General features: G+C 36.0%; 1 protein-coding gene across 1 annotated transcript in view; it reads left to right on the forward strand.

Moving 5' to 3' along the window:
- LOC134541645 (ras association domain-containing protein 8) overlaps positions 1–16455 on the forward strand; it is a 124313-nt gene extending 107858 nt beyond the window's left edge. The window contains 1 exon segment of the mRNA XM_063385223.1: positions 314–16455. Coding sequence (XP_063241293.1) covers positions 314–414 — 101 coding nt within the window. The 3' untranslated portion in view covers positions 415–16455.
- Positions 16456–17129: the final 674 nt, after the last annotated feature.

A 17129-nucleotide genomic window follows, 5' to 3' on the forward strand; every position in this document is an offset into this window, starting at 1 on the left:
ACTTTAGCACGTACTGTGCTCTGGGAGACTGTGTGTGAGAGGCCCGGGGCACGAGGGGTTCCTCGAGACCCCATGTGGGCATGCCTGATCCTGCCCACTGAAGGGTTTTGCTGAAGGCGAGCTTGAGAGAGTACAGACACCTAGAGACGACTCAGTGGTGCCATCCACAACCCATAACTCTAGAAAGTATTCTCTCGGATCAGAAATGTATCTTTGCCTGGGGACGTCGAGCTTTGCTTGGGTTTGGAACGTGCCAGAAGTGTCGTGTGTGTCGGCAGTGGGTGCGATGGTGGTTGCATGCTGTGTTGCACAGGCCCTCACAAGCCGGGCAGCACTCGCAAGATGATCGGCTCGCCACGGCAGCTGGAGAACGCCGTGCCCACCAGCAAGAACCCCCACGGCGTGTGGGTGTGATCGGCGCTCAACCCACAGCGGGTGGGAAACACACCAAAGAAGCAGGAATATTCACACATGAGTCCGTTAGACAGTGTGTCAGCACGGAACGTTGGCATTCTCCCTTGCGATTGTGGGTTTGTCTTAGAGCGTGATTGAGTGTTTGAATGTTTGTGAGCCCTGTAAATATTTTAAGCCATTCACTTATTACTGCCCATTGTGCTTGTTTTCTGTCTTAAATAATTTTTTTTTGTGTTCTGCCATGAGATATATATGTAGATACAATATTAAGTTATTTTTGTGACAGAATAGTGTACAATTTTTACTTAAAAAAATTATAAACCCTTCATATCAGCTGTCTGAGCTAGCAGAAAGAGATTGTAAGACCACTGCATTAAAAATAGTATTATAGTACAATGTTAAAGAGCAGATACTTTGACTGTACATGGGGCTATTCTCCAGGAGCTTGTCTTATGAGTTAGTGGAAGTCCTCAGTGTTGCAGAAGTCCAGTCAGCAAACAGGTAAAGCATGTCACTTGGATTGTGTAGGTTTTCTTTAATTTTTAACACTTCTCAAAAAATTCACTCTCGAAACCCCAATTGTCACAGACGGTTTTCAGAAGCTATCCCATTATCCCATAAGAACCAAAGCACAACGTCTCGTTACCAGTCGCAGAGGCAGAGACATGTTATTTGGTGGTGAGTCTTATTTCTTGAGGTATCGACTTTGCTGCCATCTTTTTTCCAACTAATATGCTTGCTTGCATGTAACAAGGAAAGTGCAAAATTTACAGCAGACTGTAGTTATCTATCTGCGGGTAATACCGAAGTGAGAGAGTGCAGTATAATGCCGCAAAACTACTGTGAATATGTTCATGGCTTCAAAAACTTGAATATTCCGTAAGTGAAGTCTTACCAGCAAGCAAGGAAAGGAAGATTTTCACTTGTACCATATGTGTTGACACAAGATAAATTTGTGTAGCATCAATACTGTTAGAAAGCCTGATTATTTAGCTTATAACAATTTGTCAGGAATAATTTGAGTAATGGTTAAAATATCCCATAATAGTTGTTAAGCAAAAATACGTTTATCCTAGTAGATTTTGAGCAAACAGAAAGATCATAACATAACAGGCTCCCTGCGCCCTGTGAACCAGAAGTTGACCTGTGTACTGTTTCACCCCTGGATGACAAACTAGATCTACTAGGCACACCAAAGTGGTCCTGCCAGGTATGTACTTTGTGTCTGCATATGTGTTCCGTTGGCTTTGGCAGGAGCTCCAGTATTGGCTTATTTGTAGTCATGCGTTGCTGCAAGGTGGCACACAGGTACTCTCTTGAGGCCTCAGTCCTGACTTCTTTCCTCCATGGTTTTCCAAACTCACTCCATGCAATACTGGGATTCCTTCCTCAATAGTTCTGATTTATGCTGTTTTCCATCTCTGATGACATCATTGTGGATAAGTTTTCTCACATTTGTTTGACTTTATAGAAATATCTGAGGTCCTTTTCATCCATATTTCTCTAAATGTTTTAATTATAAACAAGTAAGCTTGCTATGTTAACGCTGGTCTTATGTTATTCAGGCTATGATGTTGTGTAGCTACAATAAAGTGAAACACTAGGTATTGTGTTGAAAATAATTTTTGGTCCATTTTTGGCTCACTTCTCCAAAATAATTTAAGTGGGAACAATTTGACTCGTACAATATTAATTCATATACCAGAGGTAGGCGCGTGGTGAACCGAGTGAGACTCGTCCAAGGTGAGCATACATTCGTCAACACAATCAAATCTGAAAGTTTAAGATCCACAGACAGATGGTAATCATAGTGCAGTCTGTGATATGCCAGTGAGCTGCCAGCAGGTCTCTTGGCGTCTAAGGTGTTGCTGAAACTGTGCTTGGGATTAATTTAGTCCACAAAACTATTTCTTTCCAGCCCTTGCATTAAAGAAGGGTCGTATACTTTTTTTTGACATATTTTGGTACTTCTGTTAGAAATAATAGAGAATTATTAGTTATTTATTTATTTATTTATTTAATATTGTAACATGCCCACCAACAGCCGAGGGCTTTAGCGGTGGGCACGACACATATATACAAGGACAACATATAAACAATACAAACAAACAAGTAAAGTTAAAATAAGTATAACTATTAAAAATAAACATCAAAATATAAAATGCATAAAAAGAAATACAAAACATAGACATTACAGTATAATGAAATTACTAATTGCAGACTTATCTAAAAATTAATTTAAAAAAAAAAGAAAAAAAGAAAAATACATTATATACCTAGTTACACTTTCACAGATTAAGATGATCAATTTTATTGAAATTATAAATGGGTCGAAAAATTATATCATTCTTTTTATGGTATGTACATAAGGTAGATGTTAAACGGCTGTTAAATTGGGGAATTCTAATGCCAGTATTATCAAGAATGGACTTACAATTTAATTTTGAACAGTAACAGTTTTTAATAAATACATAATCCAGATAGATACGGCATTCAGAAAGAGAATCTATGGTAAGCTGAGAGAAGTTTTTAAGTTAAATTATTTTATCAAATTGATTCTGAATGGATTCTAATTTATTGCTATCGGAAGGATTAATTGAATTCCAAATAACTGAACAATATTCTAACTTAGATCTAACAAGTGATAAATAAAGACAAAGAAGAGTGTCACTGTTTGTGGCATAGAATGTAATATATTTGATTAATGCTAATGTTCTATTTGAACTAGTAACTAAGTAATTTACATGCAAGTGAAAATATAATTTTGAGTCAAGTAGTATACCTAAATCTTTTATAGAAGAAGTGATTAGGATTATTTTATTGTTAAGAACATAATCATATTTTACAGGATGATATTTCCTTGTGAAGGAGATAATTTTTGTTTTACTTGTGTTAAGAGTTACTAAATTTAATAAGCACCATTTATTAATTTCATGTATATCAATTTCAAGTAACAAGCAGTCATTGATAGAGTTAATACTTCTGGAAATTTTAAAATCATTGGCAAACAATACACCACTCGAATGTTTAGGTACAAATGTAATATCATCAATGAAAATATTGAAAAGTAATGGAGAGAGAGTGCCACCCTGCGGGACCCCAGATGGAACTTTAAAATATGAAGAATAACTGTTGTTGATGGAAACAAAAAAGCATCTATTATGAAGGTAGTCTGAAAACCAGGTTACAAAATTGCCACATAAAACAAATTTAGCAAGTTTACTGAGTAAAATATCATGGTTAACAGTGTTGAATGCTTTCGCAAGGTCAAAGTAGCAGGCATCTACCTGACCCCTATTCGTTACCTCATAATAAATAGGATTTAGAAAGGACACAAGGTTGGTTGCTGTGGTCATACCAGTTCTAAAACCATGTTGTGAAGGAGACAGTCGGTTTTTAATTGGGAAATTTAAGAATTTAAAGATAATTTTTTCAAATATTTTAGACAAACCATTAAGGATGGAAATAGGACGGTAGTTAGATACCTTTAATTTAGAACCGCTTTTGAGAATGGGAATTACCCTTGCTATTTTCCATTTGGTGGGAAACGTTTGACTTTTCAAACTTACGTTAAATAAATGTTTAAGAAGTGGTGTTAATATGTATGAACAGCCTTTAAGAACAAAGTTAGGTATTCCATCAGGACCGCATGACATAGAAGATTTTAGGGATTTAATACCCCAAAGCACAAGACTTTCAGAAATAACGGGGACCAAAATGGTATCATGGTTTGACGTTGATACATTAACATTATGATTGTGATTAGTAGATGAATATACATTAGAAAAATATTCAGCAAAGGTATTTGATAGCAAAACAGGGTCAGAAGACACAACATCATTAACCTTGAGAGAATACTCTTCACGGTAACCATTTCTCATTATTTTTACATAGCGCCAGAACTTTTTGGGGTAAGACCTTACTTTGTTATTAATATGCCGAGTCCAATTGATTTTGTCACGTTTGATTAGATATTTAACTTGCTTCCTGTAGAATGAAAATTGGGAATAGTAGATCATGTTTCTTTTCTGTAATTTATGGAAGTGTTTTTTAGCTTTTAGATTAAATATTAATTCACTAGAGAACCAGCAAGGGTATTTAGTAGATTTTTTATAAATAACAGGAATAAATTAATTCATACAGTTACATATGCAGTTAGAGAGTTGATCCACTAAAAAATTAACATCTGTAGATTTATAGAATAAAGACCAATCAAAATTTTTTATGGAACTAAAGAGACCAAATTAATCCCCATTTTTATAATTTTTTAAATTAGTCAAAAAATTAGATTTATATGGTAAAGAGTCTAAAATTAATTTTATAAATAATGCTGGATGATAAAAGTCTTCTTTTACGAGTGGATCAGTTGCTTGAGACACTTCACAGATTGATGAGTTAGAAAAAATTAAATCTAAAAGATTAGGGGGAGGCTGAGTGTTGTATTGGATAAGGCAGAGGCTAGAAGCGAAATTGAGAAGACTCTGTGCCTTACGATTAGTGTTCACTTGTAAGTTATAATTGGACCAGTCAATACCAGGAACGTTGAAGTCACCAAGGATCAGTATTTCATCTTGAAGGGACGAAAGTTTGTCTTCAAGATATTCAAAATACGATACATACGTAGTTAACGATGTGTTAGGCGGTAAGTAGATAGTACCAATAATAACTTGTTTAGATGAATTACTTTTAATTTTAATCCATATGGCTTCCACACCAGGATAATCAAGTGTATTAATTAGCTCAACTGAAGCAAATTTAAGTTTATTTACCGCTATTAGAACGCCACCACCATGTTTTTTTCAATGTCAGTAGAGAATCTCTATCCTTTCTAAATATAAGATATTTGTCCGAGAAATAATGTGAATTTATACTCGTTTCGTGGAACCAGGTTTCAGTTAAAAAAATTATATTATAATCAGAAGTAAGAAGGTTGTCAGAAAAGACTGTTGATTTGGTTCTTAGTCCTCTGACATTTTGATAAAAAATGACACACTCCTTAGAAACTGAATGTAGGAGAAATATTAAGGTAGAGGTGTTCCTCCAGACACCCGGGATGAATTAGTTATGTTATATTTAAAAAAAAATTAATTAAGGTTTATAATTAAAAAAAGTTTCAATTTCTGTCCTGGAGGAGGGTAGTTCCAACAATAATTGAAAGTGCTTTAGAAATTATTTTTGTAACTTTCAAAAAATTTGGGAGCTTTTACCCTCCCTCCACTGGGTCGAGGAAGGGGGGTCCGACAATTTTCCTTAGTCGTGGGCTTACTTAATAAATAATTGTCAAAAATAATCTAAGTCGTCGTTTTTCGACATCAAAAACATACCCCTCCGATTAAGCTTCAAGCTTTAAGCTATCTCCTCCGAAGGGGAAGAGGAAGTGAGGTGTGAAGAGAGGAATGGGGAGACTAAGGTTTAGATGTGTTTGAAGCTTGGGAGTTAACATCGGTTTAGCCGTTTTGTTTTGGTAGCTCTTCAAAGTTTGGCTTTTTATGTGAAAATGGGATGCATGATTCAAGTAAAACCATGGCTCTTGCTATGTGAATTTAAGGTTTAATGTAATCCATTGTTTAATTTTTCGCTATTTACTTGATGATATGTAGAAGTAAAAGTGCCAGAAAAGCTTTTGACGGTAAAATACTTTGTTTATTCTCTGCTAGACTGTGGCTGCTTGTTGCTGTTATGAAGGGAGCAAGCCCAGCAGTTATTGTGTGAAGTCTTGGCTACTGGATATGTAAACAGACTTTATTCAGTGTCTCATAAACGTCTTATGTGTATATTATAAAGTATATTTTATTATTTATTAGAATAGTAATAAGTGTAATTGTATGGCTGGAAGCATTATACAAACCAGTTGTTTTTGAATTGAGTTAAAATGATTCCCATGTATTTTATTTATAAAATACTTATAATGTTGGTATGGCAGAAATTCTCAATTAGCTTGTCCAAAGAGGTGCTGTTTCTCTGATCTCAGATTTATGCATCTCAAGTATTTCTTACATAGTTTGTCAGTAAGAGGGAATGTTTTAAACTTAAATTGTATTATAGCACTTGCCTAATTGTTTTGCGCCTGTATGTGCTAAAGTTTGTAATGGCACTTACTTGTGTTGGAACTCAAAATATACTTTCAAATTTTTGAGGTTACTGCTATTATGTTAGTGAGCTTGAACAGGATTGGAGCAAGATTCAATTTAAAATCTGAAACATTGTCTTAATTTGTAATTCTGATGTGGTGTAGGAATGCATTTCAAATTTTGTGCTCCTATCTAAGTAGCCAATTTTCTAATAATTAGTTTTATTGTCTCTGTAAAATGTAGATATCAGTTGAGCTCATAAATGTTGCTTAATTTATTCCAAAATATTGCAGCGTGCGGATCTAACCTAACCCTAGCCAGAGCAGGGAGTCACTAGAAAATGAGTCTCAGTAAAAGTGTAAGCAGAGCAAAATAATTAACGTGACCTAGGATTTTCAAAAAGAAAGTCATATCAAATTGTTCAAAAGTCTCAAAAGAGTGTTGCATTTACACACCAGTATGACAATCCCTAGTATAACTAAATAATTAGGGTACATAATATTAATAGTGCTAAAGCACAACAAACTTGTAACAGCTAGACTAGTCTCAATCACTGTTATTGACCAAAAAAAACCTATACAAAGCTTAAGAACCATTTAAAGTAAAAGACCAAAACACAATAAGTTAGAAAATAATTATATGTATGAATAAATATACTAAGAACAGTTTACATTTACGTGATATAAAGTTCATAAATAGTTAATTTCAGTCCGTTAAATCCCTTGAGGAAATAAGTATAACAGACTTAAAATTTATACAATATATTGGGCCTGTGGGTAAATGATGAAAAAAGTCAACTAAAAGTTAACTACAATGTTTAAAGTCACGGAGACCATAGTTACGGCAGGATAATTGATAAACAGAAATTTCTGTGCTTAAAAGTGCTTGATGGTAAGCAAGTCACTTAGCTGGTGATAAAAACACAAATTGCTTTGAGGACCTCGCCAATTCATGTAGGTAGCGGAAGTACATCTCGTCACACTTGTTACGGTTCGTTTAATGAAATAAAAAGATTTTCTTTTTCATTCGAGAGTTTTATTGTCGAAAGACGAAACAACCACATGCAATCACTTTCAATGTTTTGCTCACGCATTTAACTCGTACATCCGCCTGTCGAGAATTGCTCGCAGCTCGGGCGATGAGGATTAACGAAAAATAACGTAGGTTAAGTCCTTCAGTAACATCTTACTGTAAGTACACGAAATCAGTGCGGCCTCAAACGTGGCTGCACCCAGCGAAAATGAATTTCGCCATTAGCCGAAACGCCGACGTCGGTAGCAGCAATTTCTAATTAAAAATGTCCATAAGTTCCAAAAACAACCAATGATTAAATTACTATCTTTGGCCTGGCTCGAGCTACCGATGTTAAATTTTCTATTTCACAATTACTACATATTTTGTGAGAAGCCACCGAACGTGCCCTTCTCGTGCAGCAATCGACAGACGACTGGTGAAATCATGGCACTGGTTTCTTCACGCAGGGAGGGCAGTCACATGACCTCACCGACCAATCTCACACACGCTTCAGTCACACTACAAATCACGAGCCAATAGGAATACGCGACATACATTGAAAACAGTTTTCTATACACAGAGCCAGGGACTTTACATTCTCGTTCTCTCTCCCACACCGTGAGACAGCAGTTATCACTTAGTTCCCATGCAGGGGGGAATCCCAGCTTTTGTCTCTGTTGGCAGGGAATCCCAGTGTCCGTCTCATTCTTACTTACAAAACTCATATCCCTCTTTCTCTCTATTTACATCCGCCATAGACACAGTTCCTTGTTCTAGAACTATTATCCAACACCTTAATGAAAATTAAAAACAGCAATCATTATACAAATTACTTGACCAAATTAAACTTATTTGAAAAACCTGAAAAAGAGGCCAAAACAGGCAAAAATCCAGTACAACGACTTATTTGTGAATAATTACATAAAAAATAGTAATGATTTAAAATGTTTGTTAAAATACAAAGTACCCTCTTAAAACACACAGCAAGTGCAAATATCAACCCTAACATACATAAAAATGGTAAAAACATTCGTAGCAAGACTTTTTAAGAAATGTTTACATGCATAAAAATAGTTTAGAAGAAAAATATTTAGCTAGGAGGGCAGGGGTCTTGCAACGTTACACACTCCCTCGTTGGTGTGGAAGTACATCTCGTCACACTCCCTCGTTGGTGTGGCCAAAGCTACATATAGCCCGTCCAGTTAGCTTTGTTAGCGAGGCGGCCTCTCCGACTATTTTCCAGCGACCCATGAAAGCAAAACTAGGCAATCTCACTGGCTGAAGTATCTTGCCCACCAAAGGCATTAGTTCATTTGCCCCAGTATATTTTCCAAAGCCCAAATAGGTGAAATTCATGCGCGAAAGCAAAGTGTTTAGGTCAAGCTATAGCTTTCTTAATTAGAAGTTCAGTACCGGACGTAAAGAGAAGAATACTGTTTAGCAATGCACTTGTTACTTAAAACACAAAACCAGACAATGCTCGTGATTCAATAAGTCTTTTAAACAGCCAAAGTTCCATTGTATCCTACAGTCCAGACAAAACTAGCACTATGCATGATGGTAATTATGATGCCACAAAGCTAGGTAAATTTTTTGTTTAAAGCTTAACAAAATGGTTGGTCTTTACCAAAAGTGCAGAAAGTTAATGGTAAACTGTACACCACACACGCGTGTAAAAGCCCGATACTCGGCTATAGCGGACCTAGCTCAAGGCTTACTTGTAAAGATGGAAGCTGGGGAAACTGTTGCTGAGGTCGTGAAGTCCGTGGTTGACGAGAACAGCAGAGCACCCAGGTCGACAGTCGTCCGCCCCGCAGGGCTGAGCACAAGCCACTCCTCCTCGCGATGGTGGTGCGGTGCAGTGAGTCGGAAAAGAACCAGAGCGAACGTCTATACAGGCCATAGTTACACTGCCAATACTCGCGCAAGAACGCGTCAGAATCACTGTGTGTGTTTGTGTGTGTGTGCGTGCGTGTGTAAACCAATTTAGATTTAAAGAAAAATAATAAAGCATCTATTAAAAAAATTAGGTAAAAGAATAATATCAAATTTTAATTAATGCAATAAAAGGCTGAACAGGAAATACTGAAGCATACAGCATGCCTCAATATTTCAAGTTTTAGGCTTATGTGTCTTTACAACAGTATTTTCATAAAACGTGTTACAGTCACAAACAGTTAACTTGGGGTGCTGTGTTTTTCTTATTTAATTAACATTATATGGTGTATGTATTTACTATTTATAAAAACCACCAAATCTTGATGTTAACTTATGGGAGTAGAAGAGAAATATTATGTACAGTATTAAGGTATTGCAGAAGTGTTTCCCTAATTGTAATTTATAACATCATTTTTGAAAAGTCTGTTATAGATTTTACACACAATCACTTTTATACAAGTAATACATGGTAAGCATGTTACCAAACAATAGATATTTAGATTTCCTGTTTTTAATTGTGTTTGAGAGCCATATATTTTTTTTATTTGTTCCCTTACTTTTTATACATGTATATGTAAAATTAACAAAACAGAATATTGGTAGTACAGTGTAAAAAATAAGTGTTTTGCTTTAATTTCATGGGTTTAACTCTGCAGTTATCACTTTAGGATATTTTGTGAATGAACCAGTATGTCTTTCATCAGTAGCATATTTATATTTTTATTTGTGTATGATCTTATCAATAAATATTTTCTCTCTGATCTATAGGAAGTATGAAGTGACAAAATCCAAACCTCTGTTGCCTTTGCTGGGCTATGTAGCAGTAGATAACAGGAAACTACAATACTACCCATGCTGCTTATCTTGGGAGGTGAAAATTATGTGATTAGGGTGTGGGACTTTCGAGGTAATGTTTTGTTAATGTTTTTGATCAGTTCGTACACGGCTGAACTAGCACTAGGAATAGCAAAAATTTCACAGGTGCAGTCTTTAGATATATCATTTGGATGATATCAATGCCTTTAAAATATCAGGTTGAAAGTTTCAATATTTACGACATATCAGTTTATTATAGTACCAAAACTTTTACCTGTGTTTTCTTTTACTTTTTATAACATAATTACATATGTGATATACCTCAGCTTTTATAATGAAATTACTTGAAACAAGTTTTGCTCTTACTAACAAAAGTAAATACAACTGAGTAAAGTTTCAATTTTTCCTTTGTTTACTATTCAGTACCTACTCACTTCTCTACATGTTTGAATGGCTTCTTCTTTGTGAATGTTTTGCTGAATTTTTAAGTACAGTAAACTCCCGGTATACCGCGCCCCGATAGATCGCGGAATCGGGTATATCGCGGGTCAAACCATGTCCCCCAATCAGAAATTAATAATAATAATAATAACACAGTAGAACCTCGTTAATTCGTGATGGTCGGGACCGAGATAATCACGGATTACCGAATTTCACGGACTAGCGATTAAAGCCCGGAAGGTCTTGTCAAGCTTCTCAGATACCGGCGTGCAGCTGGGTTAAGGCCAAGGTCATGTGACGTAACATCTACCGAGGCTTACTGCGCCATGGCAGCAGATGGATATAAATAGTAAACTCTCCATTATTCGTGTTAATTGGGACCCGCCGATGCCCGGCTAATTAAAATCCTGTAAAAAAAAAAGTAATAAACCCGGATAATCCGTTCACGGTAAAGACCGTCTTCGAATTAGTCTCGGCTTAAAAAAAATACGGCACTGCCTAGCCATTAGTTCACGGTCATTTACAACAGCCGAAGAGAGAAAGATAAGATCGTGCTGAACTTGCACACATAAATTTTGGGTAGCCCCCCCCTCCCTCTCAATCTTCCCACTTCGTCCAGCCGAATGCCAGCCAGACACGTCACTCGCCAGGCGCCTGCCGTGCGTTGGCGGGTGGAAACAAACAAAGGGAGACGGGAAGCAGAAGTCAAGACATCCCCCTCAAGTTTAAAGAGTGACAAATGTGACAGCTGAAAGGGGGACGACACAAAGGGTCGGTACAAACAGCGTTGCAGAGTTTGGCGGCCCATGCGAAGGCTTGCAGTGTTTGCCGGCCGCCGGCCCGCGTGACGTTAATTTTAAGCGCTGACAATTTTTACTTCTCTTTTTTTTCTGCACTTTTAAATCGTCCCGGATTATCCGATTCCCGAATTAGCGCGTCACGGATTAACGAGTTTCTACTGTAATAATAATGGAATAAATGATTGACAGCCGATTAGGATAATTTTGCGTTGTAACTCACAAACTAAGCATCGGGCAGAAAAAAGCCTAGGCGTAGAAAATGTCCGCAGTGAAATTCTAAACAAGATATCTCCGTACATTATTCCTCTATCTTGTAGTGTTTTCAAATTATGATCCAATCCAGACCAGTGTTATTTTCTGAAACATTAGTTCTTAACATTTTTTTTAACCCACAAATAAAGCATCGGACAGGGGACCCGATAAAGCCTACCGTCCAGCGACATTATCCAGCGTGACTCGGCTGGGGATTGATTTTGGATAGGTTAGGTTGACGGCAAGCGCTTGGAGGGGAGAGGCGAGCCGAGAATATGCGACCAAGACACCCGGGTAGAGCGGTAGACGGGAGGAGTGGAATATAAGCGCCAGTGATGAGAGGGGCGATTAAGCCGAAAGGGGGGAAGTCTGGTGACCTTGAGTAGTTCACTCATTTCCGTCTGCACACTTCTCGTGGTCACGTGTGTTAAGCGGAGACATATAAATGTTTTGTTACAACTTGAACCTACAGACGTAATATTATTCGTTGTATTATACACGTTCATCTTTTTACTTTGGTATAATGTTTTAACATTAAATAATAAAGTAAATCAGCTAGCGTAATTTTAATCTTTGCCGAGGAATTCCCAGTGGTCCAATACTTACGTGAACCATACTGTACCACTTTTGCCGTGAGGTAGTAAACAAGCCCCGGATATGTTTATGTGTAGCGGCCTCCCGACCTTTAACCAGAGGCTGGGGAATATAACACTTGCCGATCCGAGCCACACACACTCAGCAACTCGACAAAGCGTTTGATGGAATAAGTAAAGACAACGTTTAACAGACTTTTTAATACGGCGCCACTGATTGCGCTAAAATTATTTTGGCGCAATTTTTGTATCCCACATGTGACCATTTATAATTTACTATAAGCATGGATAACAAAGTTTAACCACTTTACACGATAGACGATTCTTTATTTTATATTGTACGAATGCTAGAATAGTTTTTCACGTATCTGCTGCATACTTCTGCAAAAGACACGCTATTTGTAAGTACGTAAATCTAGAATTTTTATTTTGTCAATCAAACTCGGTACTTTGCGATTCATATTCGGTTTGAAGTATTACTATGGCCTTTCTATTTAGAAGACTTTGACCACAAAATCGTGTGTAACCGCACACACTGCACTTACTTTGTTACGGACACTCAGACGAAGCAGATACTGTGGCTGACACCACGAGACTGGCAGCAGCTTGTGTGCCGCACGTGTGTATGGCGGCGTGTGGCGCGCTCGTAGGCCGTGCGACAAACTGTGCGCGGCATGCGGAAAAATAAAAAATAAAATTCAACATTTAATATTTATATTTACAATTTATTATTTTTATTTTTTCACCCGCGTTTAGTGAAAACTGCGGATGCAAAGTCCGCACAAAGGCGGGCCGTCTATACTGTGCGTGCTTGCCGACCTATTAGAACACAGGCGGTGTTTTATGCCTTTTGACCTTGGTCACATCGAAACATCGCGGTTATGCAACAACGCGGGTAAAAGTTATGTCCCCCGACAACCGCGTTAAATAGGGAGTGTACTGTACCATAATTTTAAAGAAAAATATTGATACCAAAATATCAATATTTTAAAATATTATTTCAGATAATGTTTGGCTCAGACAGCAGGACCATTATTGTGTGAGTTTGTGTTTATCAGTTGCAGTAAGTTTACTCCTAAGAAATACCACTACAAAATGGTAGGAATTGCAACGAAAATATTTTTGCTTGTCCATAGCAATGACACATAAGTTGGACAGCCAGGCAAAAAAAATCTAATTACAAACTTTGCATGTTAATCAATAGGAAAATGCTTTCCTATACTTTGCTTCAAATCATGACTGTGCTTGCCAGCCGTAGTGGTCCTACCTTTAATTAACATGACTTTAATTTGTAAGTGCAAAATAAAAAAATACGTTTGGCAAAAATCCATTAAGAAGTGCAGCTGAGGTAGTTTAAACTAAATTACACTACTCATTCAGTGTGTCTTGTAAGTAATGCAGACCAGTGCACAATACCATTTATTGAAGACCTTATCCTTGTCAAAACAGATAATCTGGCTTGTCAATGTGCAACCATTGTCACACATTAGGCAACAAAATTAGCTGATGAATAATAGTTTGAGGTTACACTCTCAACTTTTCTCCACTTTTTTTGTATCACTTTGTTTGTGTGCACTTGTCTGAAGTACTAAATCTCAAAAGCAGAGGCACCCATCTACCCTGCTTTGCTTTTTGATATTGTAAAGTTAAGGTCTTTGCGTAAAATTTCAAAAGGAAAATAATTCATAATTGTGTAAATGTCTTGTCAAAATCAGTTTTTTTATTGTTAAAGGAAAACTGGTCAAAATGAATTGTAAACAAAGTTCATAAATGAAGTAGATCGAAACCCATGCCTGAAAACCTTGTGGAGTTGTATCTTCCTGCACATTGCATAGTATAAAATAATTACAGCAGTCACTGTCATGACTTCAGAAATTTGAATGTTTGTATAATGCCTTAAAAGCTTACTTCAGCCAACTATTCAAGTGGGTATCACACAAAAATTGTTAAATAGATTATAGTTGCTATTCATTGTCTGTCAGAATGACGTGCTCCAAGTTCACTTCTGTTGTATGCAGTCAAGTCCTTTGAGTTGATGTTGGAGTTGTGTGAGATGGAGCACATTTTATGTGTTTTATTGTTCAGAAGGGCTTTTATTTGCCTTGTTATATTTGTTATTTGTGCCATAGAGTACAAAAGTGTACATCATGACAACCCCTGTAAACCTATTTCACCCTTAGGTTTTCATGTTCTTACTGTATTTTGGATATGTCTAGTTGCATGTGTTTTGTATTATTATATGAATGTGAACTTTTTGGTATGTTTGTTGTGTGTGATTTAAATGCAGAAGAAAATGTAAAAAAAAAAAGGCACAATAATTTATTTACACTGGTTTAGGAAAGAAATAATTTTCAAATGGATTGTTTGGCAATATGACCAATGAATTTAGTATTTGTTTGTGGCAGGATTTGTTTTTTATTACAGAGCATCATGCTTTTCTAAATGAGTCATTTTAAAGCAAATATTTGAACCCATGTTTTGTTGTATTTGTATTTAACTACATAGTCATGAGGGACAGTTAACTTTTTATTTATTTCTTTCTTTCTTTATTTTTTTTGCTTGAAGTAGTTCAACAGAGTACATTAAAAATTGTTGGAGCTACAATGAAAAAATATATATTTCCATATTCATATATTTGAGTGCACGTAAGAATTTTTCTGCTGACCATTAATAATCCATACTAAACTTTATTTGGTGTTTCCTGATTACTTCTGATAGCTTATCAGTTGCTATCCATGGTTGATAACTTACCACTGCAATTACTATAACTGCTACAACTGCAACTATTACAACTTCTACTCTTCCTGCTACTATTACTACCATTACTATTTATACTATTAATATTACTACTATTATTACTACTACTGCTACTACTGCTAATGCTAATAATGCTAATGTTACTTTGTGTGTTACTACTGTTATGTTGATAGATAGTACCTACATATTTGGTTACTGTTTATGAGAGGGCAAGTCTTTCCCAAAGTTTGCTGACTCAAATTATCTTTTCAAACTTCCTAACAAAAGTGGAGAGAAAGGTTTGATAAATGTGATTAATCTGCTCACAGAAATACGTAATTATTTTTGATGTTTTGTGGGCGCTCCACTTCACATGTGTGCATCTCAACTACTCTGAATGCTCTTAAATTACATTATTATGTACTTACATGATTCTAAGTTGCCATCATTTCTAAGACACTCCCATCTTTGGTTGTTAGTTCCTCTTAATAAATTGGCTGAGTAAAATGCACTTAAACTTAAAAATCACAACAAAGATGCAACTTATAATGTAGGTAATTAAACAATGGAAGACTTGAAATGGGGAGTAGCCAAGCAGTTCAAGTAACGGCCAGTAGAATTACCACTGTCAACTGTGGGACACAAAAAGTAAACAAAGTCACCGATAAAGGAATAAGCCATGTTGAAACAGTTGTGGACAAAATCATTATTTATTTGAATTCATTCAAAGCTGTTTTAACGATTTAGCTTTGTCGAGGAATTTGGAGGCTTAAAAAGAGTAAAATTTTCATATTCGTATTATAACGATGAGTGGATTAAAAGGTCAGATTTATTTGTTTTCATGGGGAGGAAAAACCTAATGGTTTTGAAATCCATCACACATACTGTGTGTTAAAGCAAGGCACATAGTTTTGATTTACTTTTTTTTGTGGAAATGTTTGAGTGTTTATGTGTCGATTATATGGAAACTCTTTGCTGATTATGTACTAAAAAAAATTGCCAGTAAATAATTCAGAAAACTTGTATGTCTTCTACAATAAAGTTATCCTTAAGGTATTTTCATGTAATTTTAACTTGCATATATTGGATATAGGATATCCTTCACTTCTATAGCATTAACTTCTGATAACTCAAAAATTTTGCCTGCTTTAATTTTGTTTACTGAGAATTAAATGTTAGTACAAAATACATATTTTGTTTAGCTCTACAAAAAAAAAGTAATATTCAAGTACTTCTTATGTTCTTTGCTTTCCCCCAAAAAAATGACATTTCGAAATTCCTACTGGCTTCTGGAATATGTACTTACTATTGGGGAGGGCAAGAAAGTTCAGGGAAATAAGGTAACAACATTAAAAATGAGGAAAGTATCACAAAAGAAAATAATAATTATAATCATTGTAACATTAAACTCAGAAATATCGTTTTCAGTTTTAACTTTTTTTTTTACGGGAAAGCCGCTACCCTCCATACTTACCACTCTGGCCGTGCTATAGGTGTTGAATTGTACAATTTTCATGATTAACTGTGTTTTTTTTCTACAGCTTATGCACTGTGTAGTTATAGGATCTAGATAAATGGACATGTACAAACTTTAAAAACTTATTTGCTACACTGGTTTTGTCTGTTAACCGACTTGTGTTATATCTAATTAGAAGTAGGCACAGACAAAACTGCGCAAGTGTGGCAGGCCCTTTATGCTGTCCGTATGAACACATGGTTTTAATCTTACTTGTTGTGTTTAAATTTCATTGATCTAAATGTTAATGTATGTACCATAAAAGCATGATGAAACTGTCTGGTTTAGTAAATAGTTCTGGGACATGAGCACTTCTCGTGTTCTAGGCCTACTTATGGTTGATCTGCAACAAATTTTTGTGCTTGGGGGGGGATTTAGTTTCCTAGGCGATGTGAATGTAAAAGTATTGGGAATTATATTCTTCTTAGAAAATTTAAAACTGCAATCAACTTTTCTGTAATGTATAACGATTAAGTTTTATTAGCACACACGCACGTGCACTTAGAATTGGACTTGAACGATCATCCCTGCAAACTTA

Source organism: Bacillus rossius, assembly GCF_032445375.1.
Source record: "Bacillus rossius redtenbacheri isolate Brsri chromosome 4 unlocalized genomic scaffold, Brsri_v3 Brsri_v3_scf4_1, whole genome shotgun sequence".
NCBI lineage: Eukaryota > Metazoa > Arthropoda > Insecta > Phasmatodea > Bacillidae > Bacillus > Bacillus rossius.